This window comes from Papaver somniferum, chromosome 2, assembly GCF_003573695.1.
Source record: "Papaver somniferum cultivar HN1 chromosome 2, ASM357369v1, whole genome shotgun sequence".
In the NCBI taxonomy this organism is placed as follows: domain Eukaryota; kingdom Viridiplantae; phylum Streptophyta; class Magnoliopsida; order Ranunculales; family Papaveraceae; genus Papaver; species Papaver somniferum.
The window spans coordinates 149361625-149387036 of NC_039359.1; the positions used below are offsets into that span (position 1 = coordinate 149361625).

The window sequence follows — 25412 nt, forward strand, 5'->3', positions numbered from 1 at the left end:
AAATTACGAACGATGAAGATCTGTAGAATAAATAGTATGAAGATGAAGAAGAACTTAAAAAGATTGAAGAAGAAAGAAGAAAAATTGCAATAACGGATTTGAAGAAGAACGATGAAGTTGTAGAGAAAATAAAAAGAAAGAAAAAGAGAGTGAGAAAGAATATATATAGAGGGAATTTTTCCTCGAGAAGATAAACACGATTAATACGGAAAAATATAAACGGTTAAAAAACAGCGGTTACAAAAGACGTGTCAAGAAACAGATGGAAGAAAGAGTACGTGTGATAAATGCAGAATATGAAGAAATGAACAGCTGCGGTATTTCTCACATCATTCTCTACTTCGCAGAAAAGATATGAGAAGAGGCAAGATGTAGGATCAGAATCTCGCAACAGTGATATCTTAGCGAAATTATCAAAAACACAACACAACAACGTCGCAGAACAATTTTAGAAGTGATGTAATAAACGACATCAACTAAAATCATGAGAAAGATATGATGATCCTGCGAAAATTAGAGAGTTTGCGAGATTAACATTTGTAAGGTTGCGAGAATGTCGCAAGACATATTCGAAAATAAAGGACAGATTAGCTGTCATCCACTATGTACTTCCCTATAAATAGTCGTTCAGTTGTAAAGGAAAGAGATAGATCTTTTTAAGTAAGAAACAAGTAAATAGGAGAGAGAAAGTCTAGAGCAGAGGTGATTCTTGATTCCTTTATCTTTTCTTGTAAGAACATTTAAAGATTGATCAATAAAATTAAGAGTGTAAATCTAAAAATGGGTTGAGTAATAATGAAATCATATGAGGGGTGTAGTGTAGGATTTCCTGCAACTACACATGGATAGGAAAAGCAAATTACACTAAGAGAAAGGTATAAAGGTAAAAAGAAGGGCCCCTCTTAGGTCTTGATTCCTCTTACGAAGATCATCAGATTCAAGAGTTGCAGTCTGAAGCTCTCCTTTCAATTTTTTAATTGCATTTCTTAGAATGGTGTCCTGGTGAGAGAGTTCCATTGTGGAATTGCGAGATTCGAAATAGCCTTCAGCTAAAATCATGCGACGACAAGCTTCCTAAAAAGGGGAGTAAAAAAATAAGAGCAAGTATGAAGTAGTACAATAAGAATAAAAAGATGTGCAAAAAAAAGTGTTTACCAGGATATCCAGAAGGATATGCACGCTTGGATCGATTTCAGAGATGATTTCGCTCCTGGTTGGTTTGTTTGGTGGAGAATCGCACACTAATTTCTTCAAAGCGCTACAGATGCGAAGCTTAAAAGGGTCATCAGAAGATGACAGAGCAGAGTCAATAAGCTCAGATAAAACTTGAGAAGTGGAACTCATCCCTTCTAAAATATCCTTATAAATAGAAAGGTATTCTAGAGAAAGAGGAGTAAATTTAGAAGAAAGGGAAGAAGAGTCTGTTAATGCAGAGGCAAGAGCAGTAACATTCTCAGGAGAAGTAATCTTCTTAGAGGTGGGAGAAGTAACATTCTCCATTGATGCGGGAATATCCATAGAAACAGAAGCAATGACATTTTCCATAGGTGCGGGGATATTCCGGAACAGAGGAACATTGACGAAGGTAGAAACAGTGTGGACCACGGTTGGTGCGGTTACATACGGAGAAAAAGGAATGTTCTTCGCTATTTCATCAGTAGGAGCATTCTCCTTAGGAACGATAAATTCATTTGGAGAAGTAGTTGGATCCAAAGAAATATAAGCAATCAAGTTTGGTGCAGGAGCGTTAGTATTGACGCGAGAAGTAGCATCAACTTCCTGGCAATCGAAGTCAGGAATTATGAGGCTCTTGTTGAGTAGAGGACCTTTGCTTATTCTTCTCGCCTTAGGTTTCTTAACACCATCAATCTCGCATTCGGACTCCTGCGAATAACAAAGAAGATAAGAAATAGAGGCAACAATATTGTTTATACAAAAGAAAATATTTCTTACTCCTTTGTTATGCGATGACTTCCTCTTGAGAGATTCTTTGTCTTTCACACTTGAAGAAGGATTAGGGTTAGGAATTGTGAATTTGGTACTCCTAGAAGAAGAATTCTTGTTGAAACAGAACAAGTATGGAGATTAATATGACGACAAATCGGTAACATAAAGAAAGATCAGATCAGTTCCAGCAAAAGATACAAACCTTTGATCAGGATCCATAGGAACAACAACAAAATATAAAGATAAAACCTTGAAAGAATGATGGAGGAATCTGAGGAAGATAAATATTTACAGAGAATTCACAGAGACAAAAATGGAAGATGAAATAAAGAAGAAAAGATTATCTCTCCTCAAATTTGGTTAATAAATAGAGGATAAAAGTGACCGGTTAAGTTCGAACGTGCCGGTAAAAAGGGAGAAAATCAGTACGTGTAGACGGTTATACTCAAATCACGGAAACTTGTCGGATGATAAGAATATGAAGAGGTGAATGAGTGCGCATTGTAAATTGGAGTTTCTCATATCGCTCCCATTCTAAAGAAACGACATGAGAAGAGGCAAAATGTAGATACTAAATACCGCACTTCTACTATGTGATGCGAAGTAATGGTTCGATGAACGGGAGAAGGTTATCGCGTACAGTATATTTAAGATGACGCATCAGATGACATCAGAAGAATCACGAGTAAAGTGTGATGATCGTGCGAAGTTATAGAGTACGTGCGAAAAGAGACACAGTAAGCGTGCGTTAATGACGCGCGCCAGATCCGAAAATAAGAGCTTTATTAGTTGTCATCCACTATGTAAAATCCCTATATAAGGGGACCGAGCGACCATGTAAAAGGAGAGATCTTTTTGAGAGATTAGACTTGGAATTCAGGAGAGAGAGAAAGATTGTTTGTTCTCCAAGTTAAAGGTCGTTTCAAATCTTGTAACCATATTGAAGATTTTATGAATGAATGTATGAATTTTAAGATGATTACTTGAATTATTATTAAGATTTCAGTAAGGGTGTGGTTATAGGATTTCCTGCAACTACATTTATCGTACAATGTCCAAACGTTTAAGTTGAAATGGTCGAATGAATGAGAAATTGGGTGCGAAAGAAAACAAGCAAATGTCATTTAACTAAAAATAATTTAGACGAGTCGTGCTAAGGTCTCCACTTCTTTCTATCAAAAAGCAAAATACAAAGCTTGAAGGGCGTAAGTCCTATTCAATGACTTGCAATTTCAAAAGGTCAATGACGTCCTCATCTCGTCAACAATCGAGCTAGGTTGAGCTGTATAAGATTATCTAGTCTTTACAAGTCAAGTTTTTTAATTTTCTAAGGAAGGAAAAATGGGAGGGTTTTGAGTCTATGCCAGTCAAACTTTTCAAATTTTCTAGACTTATTTAGGTTGAGTCTTACACTAATCACTTACTAAGTAGTTGCACAACACCTTCAAACATCCTCTATCTACTAATATATAAAGAGAACCCGTGGAGCCAATGAGTGACAACATTTTCTCATCTTCATATCTTTTTATCAAAGCCTTGCACAAGTTAGATGGAGAAAGATATGCAGAACCAAGATAACGACTATGAAGGTGATGGTCCAAGATTAACATTTAAACTAGTCGGTCATGCGAATTTCATAAGAACAAATCCAAAATCCGATCGATTTCGAGTCAAACACTTTCACCACCTTGAGTTTTGGTGTACTGATGCAATCAATGTGGCTCAACGATTTTCTTACGCACTTGGCATGCCGATTACAGCAAAATCTAACCTTTCCACAGGGAATACGATACATGCATCTTATCTTCTCCATTCAGGTGATCTAAACATACTCTTCACAGCTCCTTACTCTCCCTCAGTAGCTGAAATACCCATGCAAAATATTATAAGTAGCGCTGCCTCCATCCCTACCTTTAACTATTCGGCGGCATGTGCTTTTTCCACTTCACACGGTCTTGGTGTTCGAGCAATTGCAGTGGAAGTCGACGATGCAGAGTCTGCATTCAATATCAGCATTTCTTATGGTGCCAGACCGTCACATCCTCCTTTGGAAGTCAATAATGGTATAATCATCTCAGAGATTCAACTCTTTGGCGATGTTGTACTGCGTTTTATTAGCTTCAAAAACTCAGATCCTGGTGTCAATTTCTTACCAGGCTTCAAAGGTGCGTTTTGCACTTACTATATATAATTACAAGTTTAACAGTTTTTTGAGAGGAGAGTATATATGCACCTTTCTGAGGAAAAAAACAAGCAAAAATACATCCAATTTAACCCAAATTGCTTAATTTACGAACAATATTTGAGCGCACTGCTCCAGACAATGTTTTTCTGAAGGTCTTAGATCCTACGTACACGTACGGGAACCACTATCTTCGTGGCTGGTGGTGTTTAATATCCAGTCTTGTACATGAGCTGATGTTTGTTGTTTATACGAAATTATTAATGTGCACCCTTAGCTTTCTTATCTTGTAGACATGAAGGATGGCGAACCACTGGCTTCAAAAGATATTGAGGATTTTGGGATACGAGGCTTGGATCATGTAGCAGGGAACGTAATGAGTTTAGCAGAAGTTATCACTTATGTCAAAATGTTTTCTGGGTTTCACGAGTTCGCGCAGTTTACCATAGATGACATAACGGGAGTAATTGAGAGCGGGTTGAATTCGACAATGCTGGCGAATAACGAAGAATCAGTGTTGTTAGCAATATCAGAACCGGTTTATGGTACAGAAAGAAAAAGTCAAATTCAGACGTATCTTGAACACAACCAAGGTGAAGGGGTATGGCACATCGCAGTTGCTAGTAAAGATATATTTACGACATTGAAAGAAATGAAAAAAAGAAGCCGTCACGGCTTTGAATTCATGCCACCACCCCCACCAACTTACTACAAAAGTTTAAAGCATAGAATTGGAGATAATGTTTTGAAAGATGAACAGATAATAGAGTGTGAAGAGTTAGGGATTTTGGTAGATAAAGATGATCAAGGTGTTATATTACAAATCTTCACCAAGCCTGTAGGAGATAGGTACGCATGCCAACAACATAACTCATACACAGGTAATCTCATGGTCTAAATTTTCATTTCATAATTTTTTCAGGCCAACAGTACTCGTAGAGATAATACAACGAATTGGGTGCATGGAGCAAGATGAAGAAGGTAATATTATTCAGAAAGGAGGATGTGGGGGATTTGGAAAAGGAAACATCTCAGCTCTTTTCAAATCTGTCGAAGAATACGAGAAGAACATTTTTCCCAACTCATAATAAATAATTACTACCACATAAATTAATCTCTATGACGATATATTAATGTGTAATGCATCTGGAAGAAGCGAGTGGAAGTGTAAAACATTATCCTAATGATAAATAAGTTGTAAGTTTTTCAACAGTACGTTTGATTATTTTTTAGTTAACAATATCGACGCGCAGAAGTGTGAATCGTTATTGTCTGTAAGTGTTTACTGAATAGGTACTTCAAAACCACATTACCACGGATGCGGACATTGTGTAGGAAATTTATCATTACATTACAAAAGTAACAACTAAAATTTCTAATCTGAAGATTCGTGCATAAGCTCTGAGAGTCAGACCACTAAAAAACCTGGCTTAATTGGGGCCTATGACACTTAATTGGGGCCTAATACTAGATGACAAAATAGGATCATTGGAAGAAAATTCATAGAAACCCCTTATCCAATATTTATATTAGTGCTCAATATACCCTTACTAAATTAGTGCTAATTCGGATTATTAAATAATGTTTAATCAAGTTAATCCTGAAATTAACTTTCATTAATCGATAATCAAAACTTGTAAAAAAAATTAGTTTTTACTCAATCCAGAATCGGTTTATGTTAGTGCATTTGTAGACAGATTAGGGGTTGAGTTTTATGCTTAGGAAGATGTAAACCCAGAATCGGAGTTTTATCAATACCGACATAAACCGATTCCAAAAATCGGACATTTTTAATGCACATGTAAACCGATTATGCCTTACTTTCAGAAACAAAATATTCATTACATAGTTTAGAAAATTAGCCCACTACATATATATAGGACTCAGTATGGGAATTCTAGAATTTGACACATCAAATGCTCATCAATGAACCTCCGAGCACGTCGGTACAACGTCGTATATTATTTGTGGTGAATGAACTTTCTTTCCCCATTACGAATTCTCCATAGCCCGTTGAAACGTTCCAGCTGAATTCTCCATAGCCCGTTGAAACGTTCCAGCTGAAATTCAATGAATTCTTATATGTTAGTATGTGAACTAGTGTAGTTGACATAGGTATAAAAATGATCGCATTACTCACTTTTTCCCTAAGAGGAGCTCGTGGATGATAGTGGTACACCATATTTCTAACTATTACGTACTCTCGCATTGCCCCTTTAATGTATTGGAATCGAAATTCCAAGTCTCTCCATTTGCGGTTGTTGGGATTGCGGCACGCCTGTAAAAGAACTCTTTAGCTCTCTTCCAAAACATTGAATAGATATCATTCGGACGTTCGCGGAACGTATTAGCAAAGGATTTAACGTGACACAAATCTTCAAGCGGTTCCCATTCCATTTTTTAGGCTAAGTGTGTGATATGGGAGTGGATGAAAGAGGTTGTTCTTATATAGATAAGGACCCAACGGCTATTTTTTTCAAATTCAAATCAAACAATCAGATTTTATGTATGTCCACATAAACCGATTGTGTCATTACAAAATCATATAAATTGTGCCTCTCAACAATCAAGATTTTGTAATGCACATGTAACCGATTGTAAAATTTACAGAACTTTTCTTCATAAAAATCGGATTACATTTTTGTACATGTAAACCGATTCTAAAAGTTACAGAACTTTCTGCTTAGCAATCCGGCTACATATTGGTTGATGAAAACCGATTCTTGGATTCAAAAGTTACAGGAGTTTTCTTCATCACAATCGGGTTTTATAAAGGTAAATGTAAACCGATTCTGAAACTGAACCTCTAGGAAATTGTCAGAATCGAATTACATATAGTTATATGTAAACCGATTCTGACAGAAAAAAATGCTAGAATCCTTATTTTTTTCCACACACATTAAGTCATTCATAAATTAGAAACCAGATTAAGTCATTCATAGACTAGGAGTATAACCAAACATAATTCGATAATAAGTTTAAGACAAGACATAATTTTTGACTCCATAATTATCCATACTTAAAGACATAAACATGAATATAACCATTCATTCATGAACATCCCCACCACGTCCACCGCGTCCTCGTTTCCTAGGTTGGGCGCTGCTCGATGCACCTTCAGACATCTTTTTGGTAGGGGATCTCTTTCTCTTCTTCTTTGGCTCATCCTCCTTCTCCTCCTCCTTCTCCTCATCTCCTCATCATCATCCTCTTCCTGCTCCCCAAACTTTGCACCAGCTTCTACATCTTCGAGACCGTTCAATTCATCAATTAGCTTTTCATTGGCCTTCACATCTTTCCCTTCCCTGATTTCTAGCTTTTCCTGGGTTATCAAGTATTCGAATCGTTTTCTCTGTTTCAATTTCAAATAACAAACATTCAATATATAATGCAAAAATCATTAACAAAAACGTAATTGAGTAACAATACGCACCAAGTATTGGAGAGTTGTATCTTTGTCCTCTATCATCGGGCTCTCATATACTCGTATCACTCGAGTATCCGAAACATTGAGGTATCACGGCATGTAACCCAGAATTGCCTCGTCATCTATTCGAGATGGACCAACCAAAGGATATTTTTGAAACGCTCTGTTATCCCAATAAGCACATGATGGGAAAGTCCGGTGAACAATGACAATATCACTGTCATGTGCTTTGGTTTTTGTCTCATTGAATTTGAAATCCTTGTGCGCCTTTGGGATATTTTGTATGTAATCGCATTGTCTTGCGACTCTCGACGGGTTGTACATTACATATCCTCTTGGGTGAAACAAAGGCCCATGATATTCACCTTGCTCTGGGTACCCAACCTTCTTTCCTTTTCCTTTATCCAAAGAAACCTTGTAAGGATCAAAGACAACATCCTTCGTCGTCAAGTTGTCTAACTGGCGACTCAAATTCAAATGATCTATTCTTTGTTTCTTCGGCTTACTTCTGTAGGTGTACTTGTTTCCATACTGCTGTTCGTCCCAATCCTTGTTCTCAAAAGCCCTTTTAGCAAATATTGGGAAGTGCAAATATATCCACGCCTGCAGAAAAGCCATATTCCCTCCGAGATGATTCCTTTGAGCCCTAGAAGCCTTTCTCAACTGCGTCAAAGAGTGTGCAAGGATGGCAGTGCCCCAAGAGTAGTCATGTATCTTGTCAAATGGTTGCAACAGCTGGATAAAGTTGGTGTTAACACGGGCAGCGGAATCGTCGGGGAAGATAACAGCTCCAAGGATATAGAGGACATACGCATTGGTCGTGGCGATGATACGTTGCGGCGTCACCGCTTTTCCCTCATGACGAAGCTTCTATGTTCCCATAAAGTTGCTCCTCATCCTCGAGACATGAAATATCCTCTACTTTGCCTTGCCTACTAGCATCTCCTTCTTAGTCTTATCCCCATCCCGTTGGAACACTTCCTTGGTCCACGCATAAATCTTGTCCCAATCAAGCTCTTGCGCGTAATCTTTGTGCTTCACGGCTTTACCTTCTATGCTTAGCCGGTAATGAACTTCGCATCATTTGGAGTTATCGTCATTTCTCCAAACGGAAGATGTAAATTATCCGTTTCCCCGTAGTATCTCTCGGCAAAGGAGGAACAAAGAGGTATATCGTAAGTAAGGTTTCCCAAATTGTTGACCACAGAAAGCAACCCCATAGAATTGACTACATCGACCACTTCCAGAACTTCTCCCCTGCTTAATTCATCAGATATAAGTGGCCATTGCCTCATCTTACTCACTGACGTTCCAGGCTTCATAAGACGAACGACATGCTTGTCATCCTATAAAACCAAACAACCACGATGGGCAATAATCAAAACACTACACGGATAATAATGTTTACAATACTATGGTATTGTAGACGACGCCGGCCCAACTGCCTTTGTAACCCCATAACACATTTCCTCCATCAGCTGGTATCCTTAAAGATAGATCATCAGGGCCGCGAGCAAGCATCTTCAGATCGTCGGGCATGTGGTCACCTTTCTTCTTCTTTGGAACTTCTTTCTTCTGACCTTTTCCTTTAGGGTCTCCTTCTTGTTCTTGAACGACTTCTGTTATCTCTTTATCACCTTCCTTATCACCTTCTTCTTCATCACTTTCACTCTCATCATTTTTGCTTTCATCACTTTCTTCTTCACCACCTTCTTTGTCTACTACGGAATCGGAGTACGTAGCGGTGACGGAAGCGAGCAAGGACATGGTTTGGTTACAAGGATTATTAGCTGAGTTGGGCAAGGAACAAGAAGATAATGTTTTGTTTAACGACAGTCAAAGTGTTATACATTTAGCCAAGAACTCAGCTTGTCATGCTAGGACGAAGCATATAGATATCCGTTATCATTTCATTCGGGATCTCTTAGAAGAAGGAGAGTTGAAGCTCGAGAAGATTCTTGGTTCGAAGAATCCGGCGGATATGTTTACCAAGGGAGTTACATCAGACAAGCTAAAGCTCTGCAAGGCTTTAGTTGGTCTCTCAGAATGAGGATCTGGGAGGGGAGCCGCACTAACAAGGAAGATGTTTTAGCACCGTCAATCCAAAGTTGAAGAATGGAAGACAATCAATAAGTCTTAAAAGTGGGAGATTGTTAGTTATTGAAGACTAATTAATTATTCCCTAAAGTTAGCCGTGGTTATTTAGGGAAGGGGTTTCCTAAACTGGTTAGAATTCTTGGTGGCCAAGTATGTAACCTATATAAATAGGTAGTTAGGCCTTGTAGAATTTGTGCATTGTGTAGAAAACGATTAAGAGATCGGTGAGAGATTTCTTGTATAGATTTTAGGGCTAAAGTTAGGGTTTCGTTGTGAGAGCATATTGGTGACGAACAAGAGACAAGGTTATCGTCTCGAGTAATTGTTGCGGTGTAACCAAGGGTTTGCTGGGATTCACACGACGTTGTAATCGTTTTTCTTCATAGTGGATTTGAGTTGGTGCGGCTTGAAGTGGACGTAGACAATATATACAAGTTGTATGTATTCGTCGAACCACTATAAATCTTGTGTCTTGTGAAATGATTTATCTTTCTCGTATTATTATAGTTGCTTGTGCTTGGTTTACTTATTATTCATTATAATATCTCAAGATCCGTTATTCCGCGGTTGTCAGTGATTCCCTAAAAAAATCCTGACATCTCCTACTTCAGTGGCAACCAATGTGCGCAAACCATTTTTATAGTTGCCAACTTCTGGAAACATTCTCGGTATATCTTCATCTTCATCACCAGCGACAGTGCGTGCTAGATGGTATACAAAATCGTTCAGCTTGCACATCTGAATCTCACGCAACTCCTCCTTGTTTTCTACACTCTGGAATAAAGAATCAGACAACAACCTGTTAAAATATTCATTTCCAATATCTTCCATTGAAGTTCCTTCATAATCTGGAACAAGAAATCCTTCCGCCATCCATAATTTAATTATCTCTTCCCTATCGATCTCTCTACCGCTGGGAAATATGGAACAGTAAGAAAAGCATTCTTTCAAAGCTAATGAAGACAGACGGTCGTAACTTAACTTCATTATTGGATAGATCTTCTTGCGAAATTCTGCATTTTTTATAATTTCGGCTTTCCTAACTAAATCCCATTCACTTTCTTTTGTTTTTGAGCACAAAAAGTAGCTCAATAATCTGGCAGCAAGTGGTAAACCGCAGCATTTTTTTGCTATATCCTTTCCTATTTCCACCGTCTCTGAATTCTCAGATACCCCTCCACGAGAAAATGCCTTTTCCTTGATAATTGACCAACACTCATCTGTTGATAATTCTTGCAAGTGATATGTAGTGGTCCTCCATCGCACACTCCATGCAACGTTGATTTTGCGACTAGTGACTAAAATCTTACTTCCATGAGAACCAAGTTTCAAAATTGATTTTAGCCATTCACAGTTGTCTCGACCCTCAATATCCCAGAAGTCGTCAAGTACTAGCAGATACTTCTTTCCCTTCAACATCTTAGAAACTTGTGTGAGTTAGTTCAAAATTTTCAATATTGCATTTCACACCATTATCAACGTAACTTATAATCTTTTTGAAAACCTCTCTTATATCAACTTTAAAAGCGAAGCCAGTACTTTTTGGATCGCTGAACCACTCAAGTATAATACGCGCAAATTCCTATTCAGGAAAACATTTTCAATCTTATCACAGTCTCCTACTTCAGTAGCAACAAATGTGCGTAGTCTGTTTCTATAATTACCAACTTCTGGAAACATTCTCGGCACATTTTCATCTTCATCACCAGCGACAGTGGCTGCTAGATGATATACAAAACCATTCAGCTTACACTTCTGAATCTCACCCAACTCATCATCCTTGTTTTCTACACTCTGGAATAAAGAGTCAGACAACAACCTGTCAAAACATTCATTCCCAATATCTTCCATTGGAATTTTCATGTCTCTTTGTCTACTGGATGGTACAAGAAAGCCTTCGGCCATCCATAATTTGATTATCTCTTCTCTATCGATCTCATAACCCATGGGAAATATAGAACAATAAGAAAAGCATTGTTTTAGAGCTGATGACGGCAGATGGTCGTAACTTAAGTTTAATGTTGGGTAGATCTGCGTATGAAATTTTGAATGTTTTCTTGTTTTAAAGCATTCTTGAATGAAATCCCATTCACTTTCTTTTGTTTTCGAGGCCAAAATGTAGGCCAATATTCTGGCAGCAAGTGGTAAGCCACAGCATTTTCTTGCTAGATCCTTTGCTATTTTAACCATTTCTGGATTCTCCGATGCCCTGCTCCGAGGAGATGAAAATGCCTTTTCCTTGATAATTGACCAACAATCATCTGTTGATAATTGTTGCAAGTGATATGTATTGGTCATCCATCGGACACTCCGTGCAACATTGATTTTACGACTAGTGATTAAAATCTTACTTCCATGAGCACCAGACGTCAACCTCGATATTAGGGTTTCCCAGATGTAAAAATTCTCGACATCCCAAAAGTCGTCAAGTACTAGCAGATACTTCTTCCCGTTCAACATCTCTCGAAGTATCATTGTTAGATCATTAGTTTTAAGAATCGTAACTTCCATAATCACGCTTAACATCATTAGTTTTGACGCAACTTGTGATCTTTTTTAAAACCTCGCCTAGATCAAAAACAGCAGGTACAGTAACCCATATTCTGAGTTCGAAATGTTTGATAACAGATTCATCATTATAGACTATTCGAGCTAGTTTCGTTTTCCCAAGTCCCGCCATACCTCCTATATGCACGACTGATAATTTTTGACGTTCACACTGAGCAGCAGAATTGTTTGATAATGATGATGGTGGTCTGATCAACAAATCTACTAAATTCGATATATCCTTTTCCCTTCCGATAATTTTATCGAAAGCATCTCCTACGTTCGAGGTTGCTCGCGTCTGTTTGTCACTTTCGGTATTATAACCGGGTAATATCATATCATCATCTAACAAGACCTTTAATCTCTTACTTAAATCTTTAACCCTGTCAGCCATCTTTGTTCGAAAAACAAGACGATTAGAAGAACAAAACAAATCCATTACCTTGAGCAACATATTGTCCTTTTCGAATCGTCGACGCTTGAGTTCATATGAGAAGTCATCGAATAAATTGTCAGCATCATAAGCAACCTCTTTAAGCTTTCTCAGCCAATATCTAACATATTCTTTATCATCCCTTTGTTGTAATCTCTCAGCTTCCGAAGCTAGAACAGTAATCCACTCCAAGTCACTCTTCAAGTCACCTTTGATTTTCCAATACGGAGCAATCTTGTAGTTGTAAGATTTCTTAAAACTACACTTCACTCAAACTAATCCAATTTCTAAGTGATCATTATGAATTCTTATTTGATTAATTGAATATTAAAAATGTTTACAAGATAGATTCAAGTATTACAATAACTTTACTTGAAACCTAGATTCACTTTCTGTCTCTCTCTCTATTTCTTGATCAAGGCTTATCCCAGAACCCTCACAAGTAATGACCTCTCTTCTTTATATAGAATTTTACATAGTGGATGACAGCTAAGATTCCCACTATTTTCGGGATCACTATGCGATACATTCGTTCATATACAATCGCTCATCTTCTCATAGCATACCTCTTCGCACAGTTCTCCACACTTTACTCGTGACTTTGCTGACATCATCTGGTGCGTCATCTCAACTTTGCTGCGTGCGATGTTGTTCGCTTAGGCTGTATCCTTTACTTCGCTTGATTACTAACGTGTGTGATATTTAACTCCTACATTTGCCTCTTCTCATATTGCTTATTCTTCAGAGTGAGCGATATGAGAAATTCCCCTTTTGCAAATCGCACATGCTTGTCTTTATTCATTTCACTTTGCCGACAATTTTCCCTATTTCAAGCTCTCCTTATGTACGCGTGTCCTTTTAACCACTCATCTTTCGACACGTCCTTTTTAACCGTATGTTTTTATCCGTTCATTTCTTCGCATTAATGAGAATAAATCTTGAAAAATGGGTCGCTCTTTCTTATATATTCTCTTCTACCTTTCTTCTTTTATTTCTTTCATTCTTCTTCACCTTCTCTGCAATTTTATACTCTTCATTCCCATTCTTCAATGGCTCCTGCTGGTAAAAAGATGGAGATTGTATTTAACAGATTAAAAACTGACTTCAACCAGAGGGGTTACGAACTCTCTCTTCCTCCTTCATATAATTTCGCATCCAAACTTAATCTTGATCTAATCAAATCTGATCAATGGAATAATCAAAAAATCATCGTTGCGTTAGGTCAACTTCAATTTCTACCAATTCCTTTATTTAACCCTGAGATTCCTCTCTTCTATAGAATCCTTTCTGATGAAAGATTCGCACGAGGAATATTTCAATTGAGTGGTGATGCTATTAGGATACCATTAGAGTATGCTCGTCGCGCAACTGGTCTTGGAAATTCTTACCCTGATGAAGTGCGAAAAGAGGATCATCCTGATAAAATTTTAGATCCTGCTGAGTATACTCTCGATAATTTTTTTAAGAACTATTACGTCACTGTTATGAAAATAACGTGACTAAATAGGTTGTTCGCATAAGGAGAGTGGATGGTATCGCTGAAGATGAGAAAATTATGCGAGGTGTTGATTGGAATTCAAACTCTAATCGCGCTGCTCGCAGAACCAATGATTCTAGTTGGCTTAATTGCCCTGTCATATTAGAAGGGTCCTTTGTATCTGGTAAAGCTGCCGATGGTTTTGACAATCCTCTGCCCGAAGATTTCCCTCTTTACCAACCTTGGGAATTTAAATTACTCGCAAACGAGGAAAAGAAAGTGGCGGTATGTGATCCTCTTGATCCAATTTGTAAATTCTCATAACTTTCCTTCTCTTATTTTTTCTTTTTCGCATAATGCCAAAAAGGTCAGTATTTCGCGCAAGGTATCAACTTCGCAGAATAAGGAAGTAAGAAACGCACTTTCTAATTTTAACAATATTGTTGCCTCTGTTTCTTATCTTGATTATTTGCGTAGGTGAATCCTTTGAATGACAAAACTTTAGGCAAAACTTTAGGCAAGAGCACTCCTAAGAAACCCACGTCAAAATCTGTATCCAAGAAAACTTCATTAAAAGATGATGTCTCTAGGAAGCGTGCGAGATATGATTCTTCCTCAAGTTCGGAATCTTCAGATGGAGATACTTTTGTTTCTGAAGAAGAGGTATCGATCGATTCGTATCGGGAGAAGTTGTCTGATCTTTTTTCTGGAGATGCTTTTTCTATTCTCGAGGCTGATGAAACAGATCGTTCCTTCAAGATGATCTCAAGGATCTGTACTGCTTCTGATTGGGGAGATCGATCTCTTTATGGAGCTGCCTCTGCGATAAACCCAGATTTTCAATTTGCGATGAATGGCTTGGTAATATTCTGTAACATTTGTCTTTATCTTTTCCTTATTATTTCTTCATTTTCTTATAATGGTTCTTTTACATTTCACAGAGTGCCCGCATATTTTATGCAATTTCTTTAGACAATGAAAGAAAGCTTCACAAATTGCAAGACGAGAATGCCAAAACTGAAACATGAGAAGTCTATTCTTTCGGATGCGAATACGAATCTTACAGGCGAGAATACAAAACTTAGAAATGAGAATTTAACTAATTCTCAATTGGTTCTCCAAGCTCGAGAAAGAAACAAGGAACTCATTGGTATGCAATTTATATTCTCACTCTTTTTCTTTTATGTGATCGTTCGCACTTCTTACTTAATTACCTTCGCAGACTTGTATGACCTTTCAGATGAAGCGGCTAATCTTCCCGATGCTGAAATTATTTTAGAGCACCTCAATTTCTCTTTAAATAATTATCCTACTCAAGGATTTGAAAATCTTAGCTAGGAAGAGTTAAGATTAAAATATACTACCCTTAGACAACGCCATAAAAGTGCATTATCCACTGCCAATAATTTTAAACATCGTTTTATGAGGGGAGAGAAGCAATTCAAGTACTGGAGGCGAAGAAGAACAAACTTATTATTGAAATAGATGAAATCTCTCTTAGGGGTGCGAAGGCACTAAAACAATTTCAAGAATCCATTATTGAAGTTAAAATAGAACGTGATGCAACTTTTCGTGAAAGGGACACTCTTATTGAGGAAAGAAACTTAACTCGATCTCAACTCCTTATAGAAAGTGAAGCTGAGTTTAATTGGGCTGCTAGAGTTCTGAATGATACTAGAAATAATTTAGGTGTAAATATTAGCCTTCACGCTGAGCATTCTACATTGGTCGCAGATATTATTTCCAATTATGAAGGTCTTTTGTTGTTCTTTGATCTTCATTCATATTCTTTAAGAATATTTCTGTTATTTTAACTCTTTTGTCGATGCTTCGCAGAGAAAGAGAAGGAGTATCAAAAGAAAGTTGCAGAGCTAGAAACTCGCTTGGCTGCTAAAGAAGAAGAATCATCCACTCGTAACTCAAAGTATCAGCAATTGAAGGAAAATTGGTTTAACTTAGTTCAAAACAATAATAACGATGCTAATCGCTCTCGTGAGGCTGCTATTAAAAGAGTTTGTCTAGAGAATGGTATTCCTTTGTCGAAATACAGCTTTCAAGTGATTCCTGATAATGTACCCATTCCTGATATCCAAGTTACTGATGGAGAAGAAGATTCCGAGGAAGAAATTGGTGATTCTGAGACTGAGCGAAATGAGGGAGATGAAAATTGATTGCTTCTTCTTCTTGTAATTTTTTGTTGTAAATATTTGTAAATTCTTGTAAATTCAGCCTTCATCTTTTTAATATAATTCTTCTTTTCTTCGCTTCATATTTATAACCTCTTCATATGCATATAAGACTATCAAAATGGGGCAAATAACACTTCCTTTGCATTCCCATTCTTGCCTCTTGTTATTTGTCATATCTTGATAGACCAAATATGATTGCTATCCTTTATTAAAAACTTCTCTTGGTGCGAGCATATGTGTAACTTTATGAATAATTTCTTTTCTTGTATTATCTATGAGGTCTTATTTTTGCCTTCCTATGTAAAGGTCTTACGTTTCCTCTGTTTATGTGCGACGAAATCGCAGGAAGTTTTTACACCATCGTGTATTAACCCATTGACCTCGTCTTATCATTTTCTTGTATTATTTCCTCTTCAGGTTAATTCGCATAAATATCACAAGTCTTAATACTCTTATGAGTTACAAGTCTTGTGACATTTATGACTTTTGACACAATTCAGCTCCCTAATGGAGGGTGTCGTCCTTATCTTCCCCCTGATTTCCCCTTCAAGGAAGCTTACCTCTATCGGGTTAAGATTATGGCTCTTCCCATCCAGTTTTTCAACAACCAGTTGATTTCGCAGTCTCACATACACTACCTATAGGGTTTATGGCAGCAAGATCGCACCCTAAGTGGGGTATCTTCGGACTGAGTACATCATAGTCAGGACTTGTCAAGAGTGGCAAGGTACGCTCCAGACACCCCGGGCACTCTTGACTCAATCGTGTACCTCGGATCCCTGATCGAGTTTCTACACCCCTTGGGAGAGCCTTTCTCACCTTAGGCTCTCAATTTAAGATTACTATCTTAGACTGAAAATTTAAGGTATCTCTCCCGGATGGGCATTATCGTTTAGTTCTCACCCCAAATCTCCACAACTCAAGTTCCGGGGTCGGTGTAGCCTTCCTTTGAGACATGCCTTCTAGGTATTTCGAATTATGATGTGTGATAGGTCTTACTATATTGCATCTTGCATATGAGCGAACTAAGGTGCACGCCACATTCGGATTCCTAGCCAATCTGATAATAAATATCATTTTCTGTAGCCTTTTATAAAGGTCTTATTATAAAGATTTCTCTTTTTGTTTTCTTATTATGGATTTACCATATGAAATTGAAATTTCTCCTTCCAATCTTTTAAATCGTACAATCCTAGTACATAAATGCTTTTATCGAATCATATTGTACAAAGAAAATCAGATACACTATTCATTCTACTCATTTGTCTTCTGCACTTCTTGAATCTTCTTAAGTTCGCATACGTCTTCCAGAATATTCATTCGCATAACCATTCAATTAGTTGTGTGCGAAAGTCATTGTACCCTTCAATTTTTGATATCTTGCCTCTATGCTTTTTCTTTCCATAGAAATTTTGTTAATCTTGATTAACATTCTTTATTCGCAGAAGAATCTATTCCAACACTTCGCATACTTGTTTCCCCAACTTCGTACACCGCATCAACCATTAGTCTCTCCGCTCTTTGACTATCCACTGCATATGTTTTCCAATTCCGTCGTTTGAATTCTCTTGCTTCGCATTTGTCAATATCAATTTCTTGGAAATTTTTACTTTCAATTGTATCTCCTCTTATAATGCCAACACCCTGAGGTAAAGGAAACTTGATGCATTGATGAAATGTTGATGCAACAGCTAATATACTATGCAGCCAAGGTCTTCCAATGTGAGCATTATAAGGCGATTCAACATCCACTACACAGAATGTGATATCTGTTGGTAAATTTTGTAGAAGAATTCGCATAGTCACTTCTCCCTTTGGTTTATTCGCAGAACCATTAAAGCCATAAATTTTGTATGCTGAAGGGATTAACTCATCATCTCTTCCACCCATGGTTTTATATGTACGATAAAACAGAATATCTACAGAACTTCCAGTATCTATAAGTATTCTATTTATTGCCCAGGTGTTTTTCTGATTTTCTTCCTCATCTTCTCCCAATGGCTTCGGATTAATTCCCAATCGCACCACCAGTGGACACTCATGTGATTCTCCTCCTCCTGGTACTTCATCTGCACTGAACGAGATTTTCTGCTTTTTCCATTCTTTCAAGGGTGATATTTTTTCCAGGTTAAGAATTTCCCTTCCTTCAGCATCTCTTGCATAGACTCGACTTAAGACATTATCATGAAAATCTTCAATGTTTTTGAACGAGTGTATGATCGAGTTACAATATAAATTCTTTGCCTTCGCGCCCACTTCAATAACAAATGTATTCTTGTCTTTCTCCTTTGCATATGTGTTTCCTTGAGATGGTGGTGGTGCTAAATTCTTTGATTGTTTTAGTAAGAAATGGTCCAATTTTCCTTCCTCAACCATTCGCAATATAATCTTCCTCACATTTTTACAGTTGCTTGTTGTGTGACCATGAAATCTATGATAGACACAAAATTCTTTACTCCTCCTCCCTGGAGGTGGCTCTTCTCCTACATTATGTGGTTCTGGAATATCATCCATTAGGAGAGCGGCTTCCTATACTTTATCCATTGTAGTATTTAACTTTGGTAAATTTATCTGTTCCCACACTATTCTTCCATTTTTCTTGTTATAATGTGTTTGTTGTCCTGCAGAACTTCTTGGTTGAATTGTATCAGTACCTTCACGATTTTGAAGTTGCTTGTTTCTGTACTCTTTATCAAATTCTGCTTGATCTGCACTTCCCATAGCTACCATCTTTTGTTCCATCTCTGAATTATTCCTCTCTTGATTTCCCTGCGATGTACTCGCAACAGCATTTGTCAACCTCGGAAGTAAACTTGTATTTCCACCTTTCGAATCAGATATTGCGAATGGGTAAGACTCCATATCTCTTTGCTTTTCCTCAAGTGCTATGTATTCTTCTTGAAATTCGCGCAGCTCCGACATTGTTATTGTATCCTTTATTCTAAAGATTTGGTTATATAATAGATCGTTTGCAAAGAGAGCATTAATGAATGCAAGAATAAGATGTTGCTCATCCACCCGTCTTCCCATTTCACTATACATGGTTCTCCAACGTGTCGTTAAATTACGTAAACTCTCATTTATTCTTCTGCGAAGTCCGAATGTTGTCTCAATTCCTGGTCTGGATAGATTATTACTTATGTATTGCCCCAAAAAGACATTTTGTAAGTGATGAAACGAACCAATGGATTCTACAGGTAGTCCTTCAAACCACTTCAAAGCTTCACCTGCTAAACTTGCAGCAAAATACTTGCACATTACTGCATCATAATTTTCCCACTGCAATAAAGATCTTGCATAAGATTTCACATGTTGTATCACACATGCACTTCCATCAAATATACTTGTAAATGCCGGTAAACTACACTTGGATGGTATCGGTGCTCTTTGAATTTCTTTTGTAAATGGAGTTTTTTCGGCTTCCTCCACTGCTTCCTCTAATTGTCTTCTTCCATCATTTCTTTTTGTAGTCATCAATTTTCTTAATTCTGCCATCTCCTTAAGAATTTCTTCGCTTAATGATTGATCCAATTCCTCTCGCATGGGTCTTTTTAATCTTGCTTGTCTCAATCTATTCTCATGATTGTTTTGGATTATTGCCTCTTATTTCTCCTGTTGTTCAGTTTCTTCTCTTCTTCGCCTACGCCTTTCATTATTTGCTTCAATTTGTACTCTATCATGTCTTTCTTCATTGACCGTGCGATCATAACGATGTCTTGATATTTCTCTTTCTTGTGGTATAGCTCGACCTTGATCTATATCATCTATGCGATTACGCTCGCGTCCCCTTACCCGATTATCAATATGACGTAATCCGCTTTGTAATTCTCTCTCTTCTAATTCTTTTTCCTTCTTCTCTGTCTATCTCTTGTACGTGCAGTCTCTCGTTCACGCTCACATTCGTCTCTTAATATTTCTCTTCCATGTAATATCATTTGTCCTTGCCTTAGATCTTCTTTTTCCCTTTCAAAATTAATATGTGTGCGACGAAGAAGTTCCCGTGGATGTTCATACCGATTAGTTGTTAAGTCAACTATACGTCTCCTTTCCCTTTGATCCTCCAAATTTTCATTTTCTTGCGAGTTTTCTTCAATGACTTCCATGCGTTTCCTTCGCCTATCATTTCCTCGATTAGATTGACTTTGTCTGGAAGAACTTCTACTTGATCTTGACCTTGAACGTGTAGCACTCCTTGACCTTTGTTCTTGTAGTATAAGATTCTCTTCTGGTAAATCATCGTTTTGACGGATTAAATTCGCACGCTCTTTTTCTTCTCTCTTTCGTTCAATTAGTAATCTTTGCCTAAGCTCTACAATCGTCATATTTCCTTCACTCGCTGTAACTGGTTCTTCGTTCCCAATTCTCTGTCCTTCCTCTGTAGAATCCGTCATTGCAGTATGGACACTCACTCTATCATAATCTATATCATTATTTTGTCATTGTTCTCGCTGAGATCCAATTGGAATTTCTGTTCTTTGACGTTCTTCCATTCTTTCCTCTTGTTGTTCAAGATTTGTAATTCGTCTTCGTTCAACAATTCTGTTACTTCTTCTAGTTGTCCTTCCTTGTTCAACAACAGACTCGATCCTTACCATCTCTAAATATTTAGATCACACTTTTTCCCTTAAAGTCTATGATATACTATCAGGAATTATCATCCAAAGCTGTTTCTAGCGCCAAAAATGTAGTTGTAAGATTTCTTACAACTACACTTCACTCAAACTAATCCAATTTCTAAGTGATCATTATGAATTCTTATTTGATTAATTGAATATTGAAAATGTTTACAAGATAGATTCAAGTATTACAACAATTTTACGTGAAACCTAGATTCACTTTCTGTCTCTCTCTCTCTATTTCTTGACCAAGGCTTATCCCAGAACCCTCACAAGTAATGACCTCTCTCCTTTATATAGAATTTTACATAGTGGATGACAGCTAAGACTCCCACTATTTTCGGGATCACTATGCGACACATTCGTTCATAGACAATCGCTCATCTTTGCATAGCATACCTCTTCGCACAGTTCTCCACACTTTACTCGTGACTTTGCTGACATCATCTGGTGCGTCATCTCAACTTTGCTGCGTGCGATGTTGTTCGCTTAGGTTGTATCCTTTACTTCGCTTGATTACTAACGTGTGCGATATTTAACTCCTACAAATCTCTTGAGAAATAGTGATCGACTTATGAAAAAGTTGTGAATTACCATAAACTTCCGTGAAAACTTCTGCCATATCTGCCGTTATATAACTGAATCAAGAGAATTCAATATACTGTAAAGCAATAATAACAACCCATCTGCCTCTTTATATAGGCACGCATAAACTAGATACCTGAAATAACTCTGAAATTAAATAGAGAAAGACTAGAAGAAGGAAACAACTAAATTAAGGCCGACTTCTAAAAATAGGCTATGATAGCCAAATTCTATTCTGCTGGCGGCTGCTATTCTCTGCAAGACTGCAGCCTGCTAGCGAGATCCTTGTTACCCCAAAACATAGGGCTTACCGTCTGTATATTGCACAAAAAATCCAAACCCAGGAGACGAAGCGTTCAATGATTCGTAATATATCATCTGAACAGGAGTAGGACTTGGCAGATCCCTACCTACGAGAATGTATTCGGTTATCGTCTGCCTGATGACCCTGAACAGTTCAACCCCAAGGACTGGTCCAGAGACTGACTGGTTAGTAGTAGTGTGTGGCACTAGAAGACCATTCTTACTTCCGGCACATAGCTATCTGCCCAAATATCGTTGTGTTGATATACTTACCCTCAATGCGAAACAACCATTTCTAGATTTTACTAGGAATTTAAATGAAAGTTTCTTATCAGGGAAATTTAGTTTCAGATGTTATGATATTTGACAACCTCTCAACAAAGAGGCCATATTTATCATCTGTACCTAACAGACTCACTCTTACAAACTTAATATCCCTACCAAAATGCTTTCCACTTCTTGTGATGATCTTATGCTGTCCTAGAAATTTTTTGCAGTCCTCTATATCCGCTTCACATCTTAACCAAGCAAAAGAAGGATGCAGTTCAGAATATTTTTCGTAATAGTTGCAAAAATCTGATGTGTACTCCGGAAGGCTAAACTGCCCGCTAGTTCTGACAGCATCTCGCAGTTGCTTCCATCTTTGGGCCATGAGACGGTGACCAAATTCAAAGAAGCTCTCCGAGTTTGCAGAGTCTGTGCAACTATCGGATACAGCTCCAAGGATTTTTGCAGCTCTAAGCTGTGAATCCTTGGACACTCCAATTGTATTCAGCTCTATAAATTCGGTCATCTTTTGAGCGATGTCTATGTCCTTCACCAATGCAATACGTGTCCCTGCATGTCCAGTGCTTTTGGAGACGGTAAACAACATTGGCTCGTGGTCTAACTGAGATGTAATAGGAGTATATTGTGGCCAATAGTATGCGAGATCATGAACCAACATACCACCAGTTCCATTAACGACCGGTTTTCGGGTTAAACCATCAGGGTTGTTTGGGGAATTCACGACTTCGATATAAGGTTCCTCTCCGTTGAAAGTATAAGCATCACCTCCCCATTTATACAACCCTGACTTCTGAAAATCTGTCATAAGCGGATATGCGGAGTAGAAAGGAGCAGCCGAAACCACGGTGATTGGCTGTTTCGATGTATCTGTAAGTGCAAGAGCATAAAGGGCGGCCATATAATGTGTCGGTTATCTGTATTGGCATTTCCGACCAATTTGTGTAGCCTTCGGACCTCGCCAGCAAATTTTGGCTCCAGGAACCAACATACATTGCTTATGTCAGAGTAATAGCTCAAAGATTGCCATCCAGGTATAAGAATTGTAGCTTTCTTTCCTGTTTTTTTTCCAGAACTGCTCATACATAGTTGGATCACCATGACCAAGATCAATGATGACAGAATCTGGTTGGATCACCTTTCTTCACTTCAATAATATCCTCAGCCAGTGCAGCAGGAGATGTATTATCTCCAGTACCCCAAACTTGTGATTTTTCATCTTCATGTATCTTGAATCTTAAACTCTCACTTTCCTCAAGCAATCTACTTAACAATAAACTTATATTTAACGGTCCGCGGGTTATAACCCTAAAGGGGTTATAACCCATCACAAAAAACTCATCCAAACAAAAGTGATACAAAAACCTCAAATATCATAAACTGTCTAAACTACCCTTCTAATATTTAAATCACCCCAACAAAAACAAAAATCAACCCCACTTTTAAATATACTATCACCACCAACAACAACAACAAACCAACAGCAATAGCGCCACCGCCGACCACCACCGCCGTCAACCACCACCGTCGTCACCCACCACCGCGGCCGCTGCCGTCAACCGCCGCCGCCGCCACCACTGCCGCCAACTACCATTGCACCACCGCCGACAACCGCCGCCAACCACCAATGTCAACCACCACCGCCGACCACCACCGCTGACAACCGCCGACCACCGCCGCCGCCGACCAGCACCACCGACCACCGTCGCCGACCACCGCCGCCGACCAGTACCGCCGACCACCGCTGCCAACCACCACCGTCGACCACCTCCGCCACCACCACCGTCGACCACCTCCGCCGTCGCCCACCACCACCGCCGCCGACAACCGCCGCCATCTCCACCTCTGACCACCACCGCCGCCGCCGCCTCCGATTACCGCCGTCGTCTCCGACTACCGCCGCCACCGATACTGAGCAATTGCATCACCACCGCTACCAGTCAGCACCACCGCCAACACCCGCCGCACCGCCACCAGAACCACGACCGCCCACCACCACCCAAAAAATTAGATGAAACCAATTTTGGTTTCATCATAAATATGATGAAACCGATTTTGGTTTCATCATAAATACGATGAAACCGATTTTGGTTTCATCTTGGTTTCGTGAGAATTCACCTGCAAGAAGAATTATAAGAGGTATTATACATGTTCATGGATAAAAATACATCGTTGAAATACGATGAAACCGATTTTGGTTTCATCATAAATAAGATGAAACCGATTTTGGTTTCATCATAAATAAGATGAAACCATTATTGGTTTCATCACACTAACAGCTGCCATTTCAATTCCTGCAACTTCATTTTCTCTCGGCAATAGCGGCATCTCCCTTCAGTTCAGGTGCAAATGTGCACTATTTCTTCATATCCTCTTCAATCCATTGCCACCAACAAACCAACTTATCTGTCTTCTAGGTGCAACATCCGCAACCGCAATCTTCCATTCTCTTCAGCACGAACTCATCAGCACCATCAGTTCTTACCTGCAACACCTTCATTACATTGCAGAGTCTTGCTACGTTACAGCAGCTCGGTAACAACAATATTGCTTCCTTGATGCTCAGACACCAGCAAAAATTCCACCAGCATCATATTAGCTTCCCTGCCTTGCTCTTTTGTTTACAATTCCACCAGCACACGACCTTGTTTTCTTCTTTCATGGCTCAGTCTTGTAATCAAAATCTCAATTGCAAGCAACCCCAACACATCACCATCTTTATCTAGTTATCATGACCACAACCACTTGTAACACGGCTAGCTCAGTTACCACCAATGCTGCAACTGCACAATCCTGCACTTGAGATAACACCACCTGCACCAGTCACTGCACATGCATCTACTCCCTTGTTGATCCTTCCGTTAATCAGCTGAACCCAAATCAAACCATCCATCTTGCATCTCAGCTCAGAGAGCTCTTAACTCTTCCCATGTCCAGCTCTTTCACTGAATTTCACTAATCTGTAGCGGAAACCCTTGTTTCTCCTTATACTCTGGCCTGAACAGTATGCGATAAAACCCCAATCACAGACCAATGTTGTAACTGCCATTATCACTGCTTACAGCATAAGCTTCTCTGCAAATTCAGCTCGACTTCTTGCACATTTTCTACAACATTAGCATATCACCAGCTTCATTCCTTCTCTACATTGCAGCAACCTCATTCAGCTGACCTGCAATCACTGCCATCACCTGAACCTCTTTTCTTGCATTGCACTTCTGTTGCAACAACAGCAGCACTGCCTCTCATACTTTCCTGTAACTTCTGCTGCACTTATTTACTGCCTTCTCCAGCAAATTATGTCCTTCATCGGCTTCCGAAATC

The 25412-nt window shown here is 38.6% G+C and overlaps 2 protein-coding genes and 1 pseudogene across 2 annotated transcripts; 1 reads left to right on the forward strand and 2 right to left on the reverse strand.

Moving 5' to 3' along the window:
• The first annotated feature begins 3496 nt into the window (after positions 1-3496).
• LOC113352204 (4-hydroxyphenylpyruvate dioxygenase-like) lies at positions 3497-7742 on the forward strand. The gene is made up of 4 exons (XM_026596051.1): positions 3497-4112; positions 4423-4978; positions 5052-5199; positions 7638-7742. The coding sequence occupies exons 1-4, from the start codon at positions 3497-3499 to the stop codon at positions 7740-7742; spliced, it is 1425 nt and encodes a 474-aa protein (XP_026451836.1).
• Positions 7743-11162: 3420 nt separating this feature from the next.
• On the reverse strand, positions 11163-12128 carry LOC113352205 (putative disease resistance protein RGA3). Its single transcript, XM_026596052.1, has one exon. The coding sequence runs from the start codon at positions 12126-12128 to the stop codon at positions 11163-11165; it is 966 nt and encodes a 321-aa protein (XP_026451837.1).
• A 10006-nt stretch (positions 12129-22134) lies between these two features.
• LOC113352206 lies at positions 22135-24981 on the reverse strand (annotated as a pseudogene).
• Positions 24982-25412: the final 431 nt, after the last annotated feature.

What these genes read in the sequence shown, in the direction of transcription:
- LOC113352205 (XM_026596052.1), bottom strand. Translation starts at nt 12,128, where the DNA reads ATGATACTTCGAGAGATGTTGAACGGGAAGAAGTATCTGCTAGTACTT.
- LOC113352204 (XM_026596051.1), top strand. Translation starts at nt 3,497, where the DNA reads ATGGAGAAAGATATGCAGAACCAAGATAACGACTATGAAGGTGATGGT. An exon ending in ACCAAGCCTGTAGGAGATAG is followed by an intron (nt 4,979 to 5,051) that starts GTACGCATGCCA and finishes TAATTTTTTCAG; the next exon opens with GCCAACAGTACTCGTAGAGA. An exon ending in TCGAAGAATACGAGAAGAAC is followed by an intron (nt 5,200 to 7,637) that starts ATTTTTCCCAAC and finishes AGTATCCGAAAC; the next exon opens with ATTGAGGTATCACGGCATGT.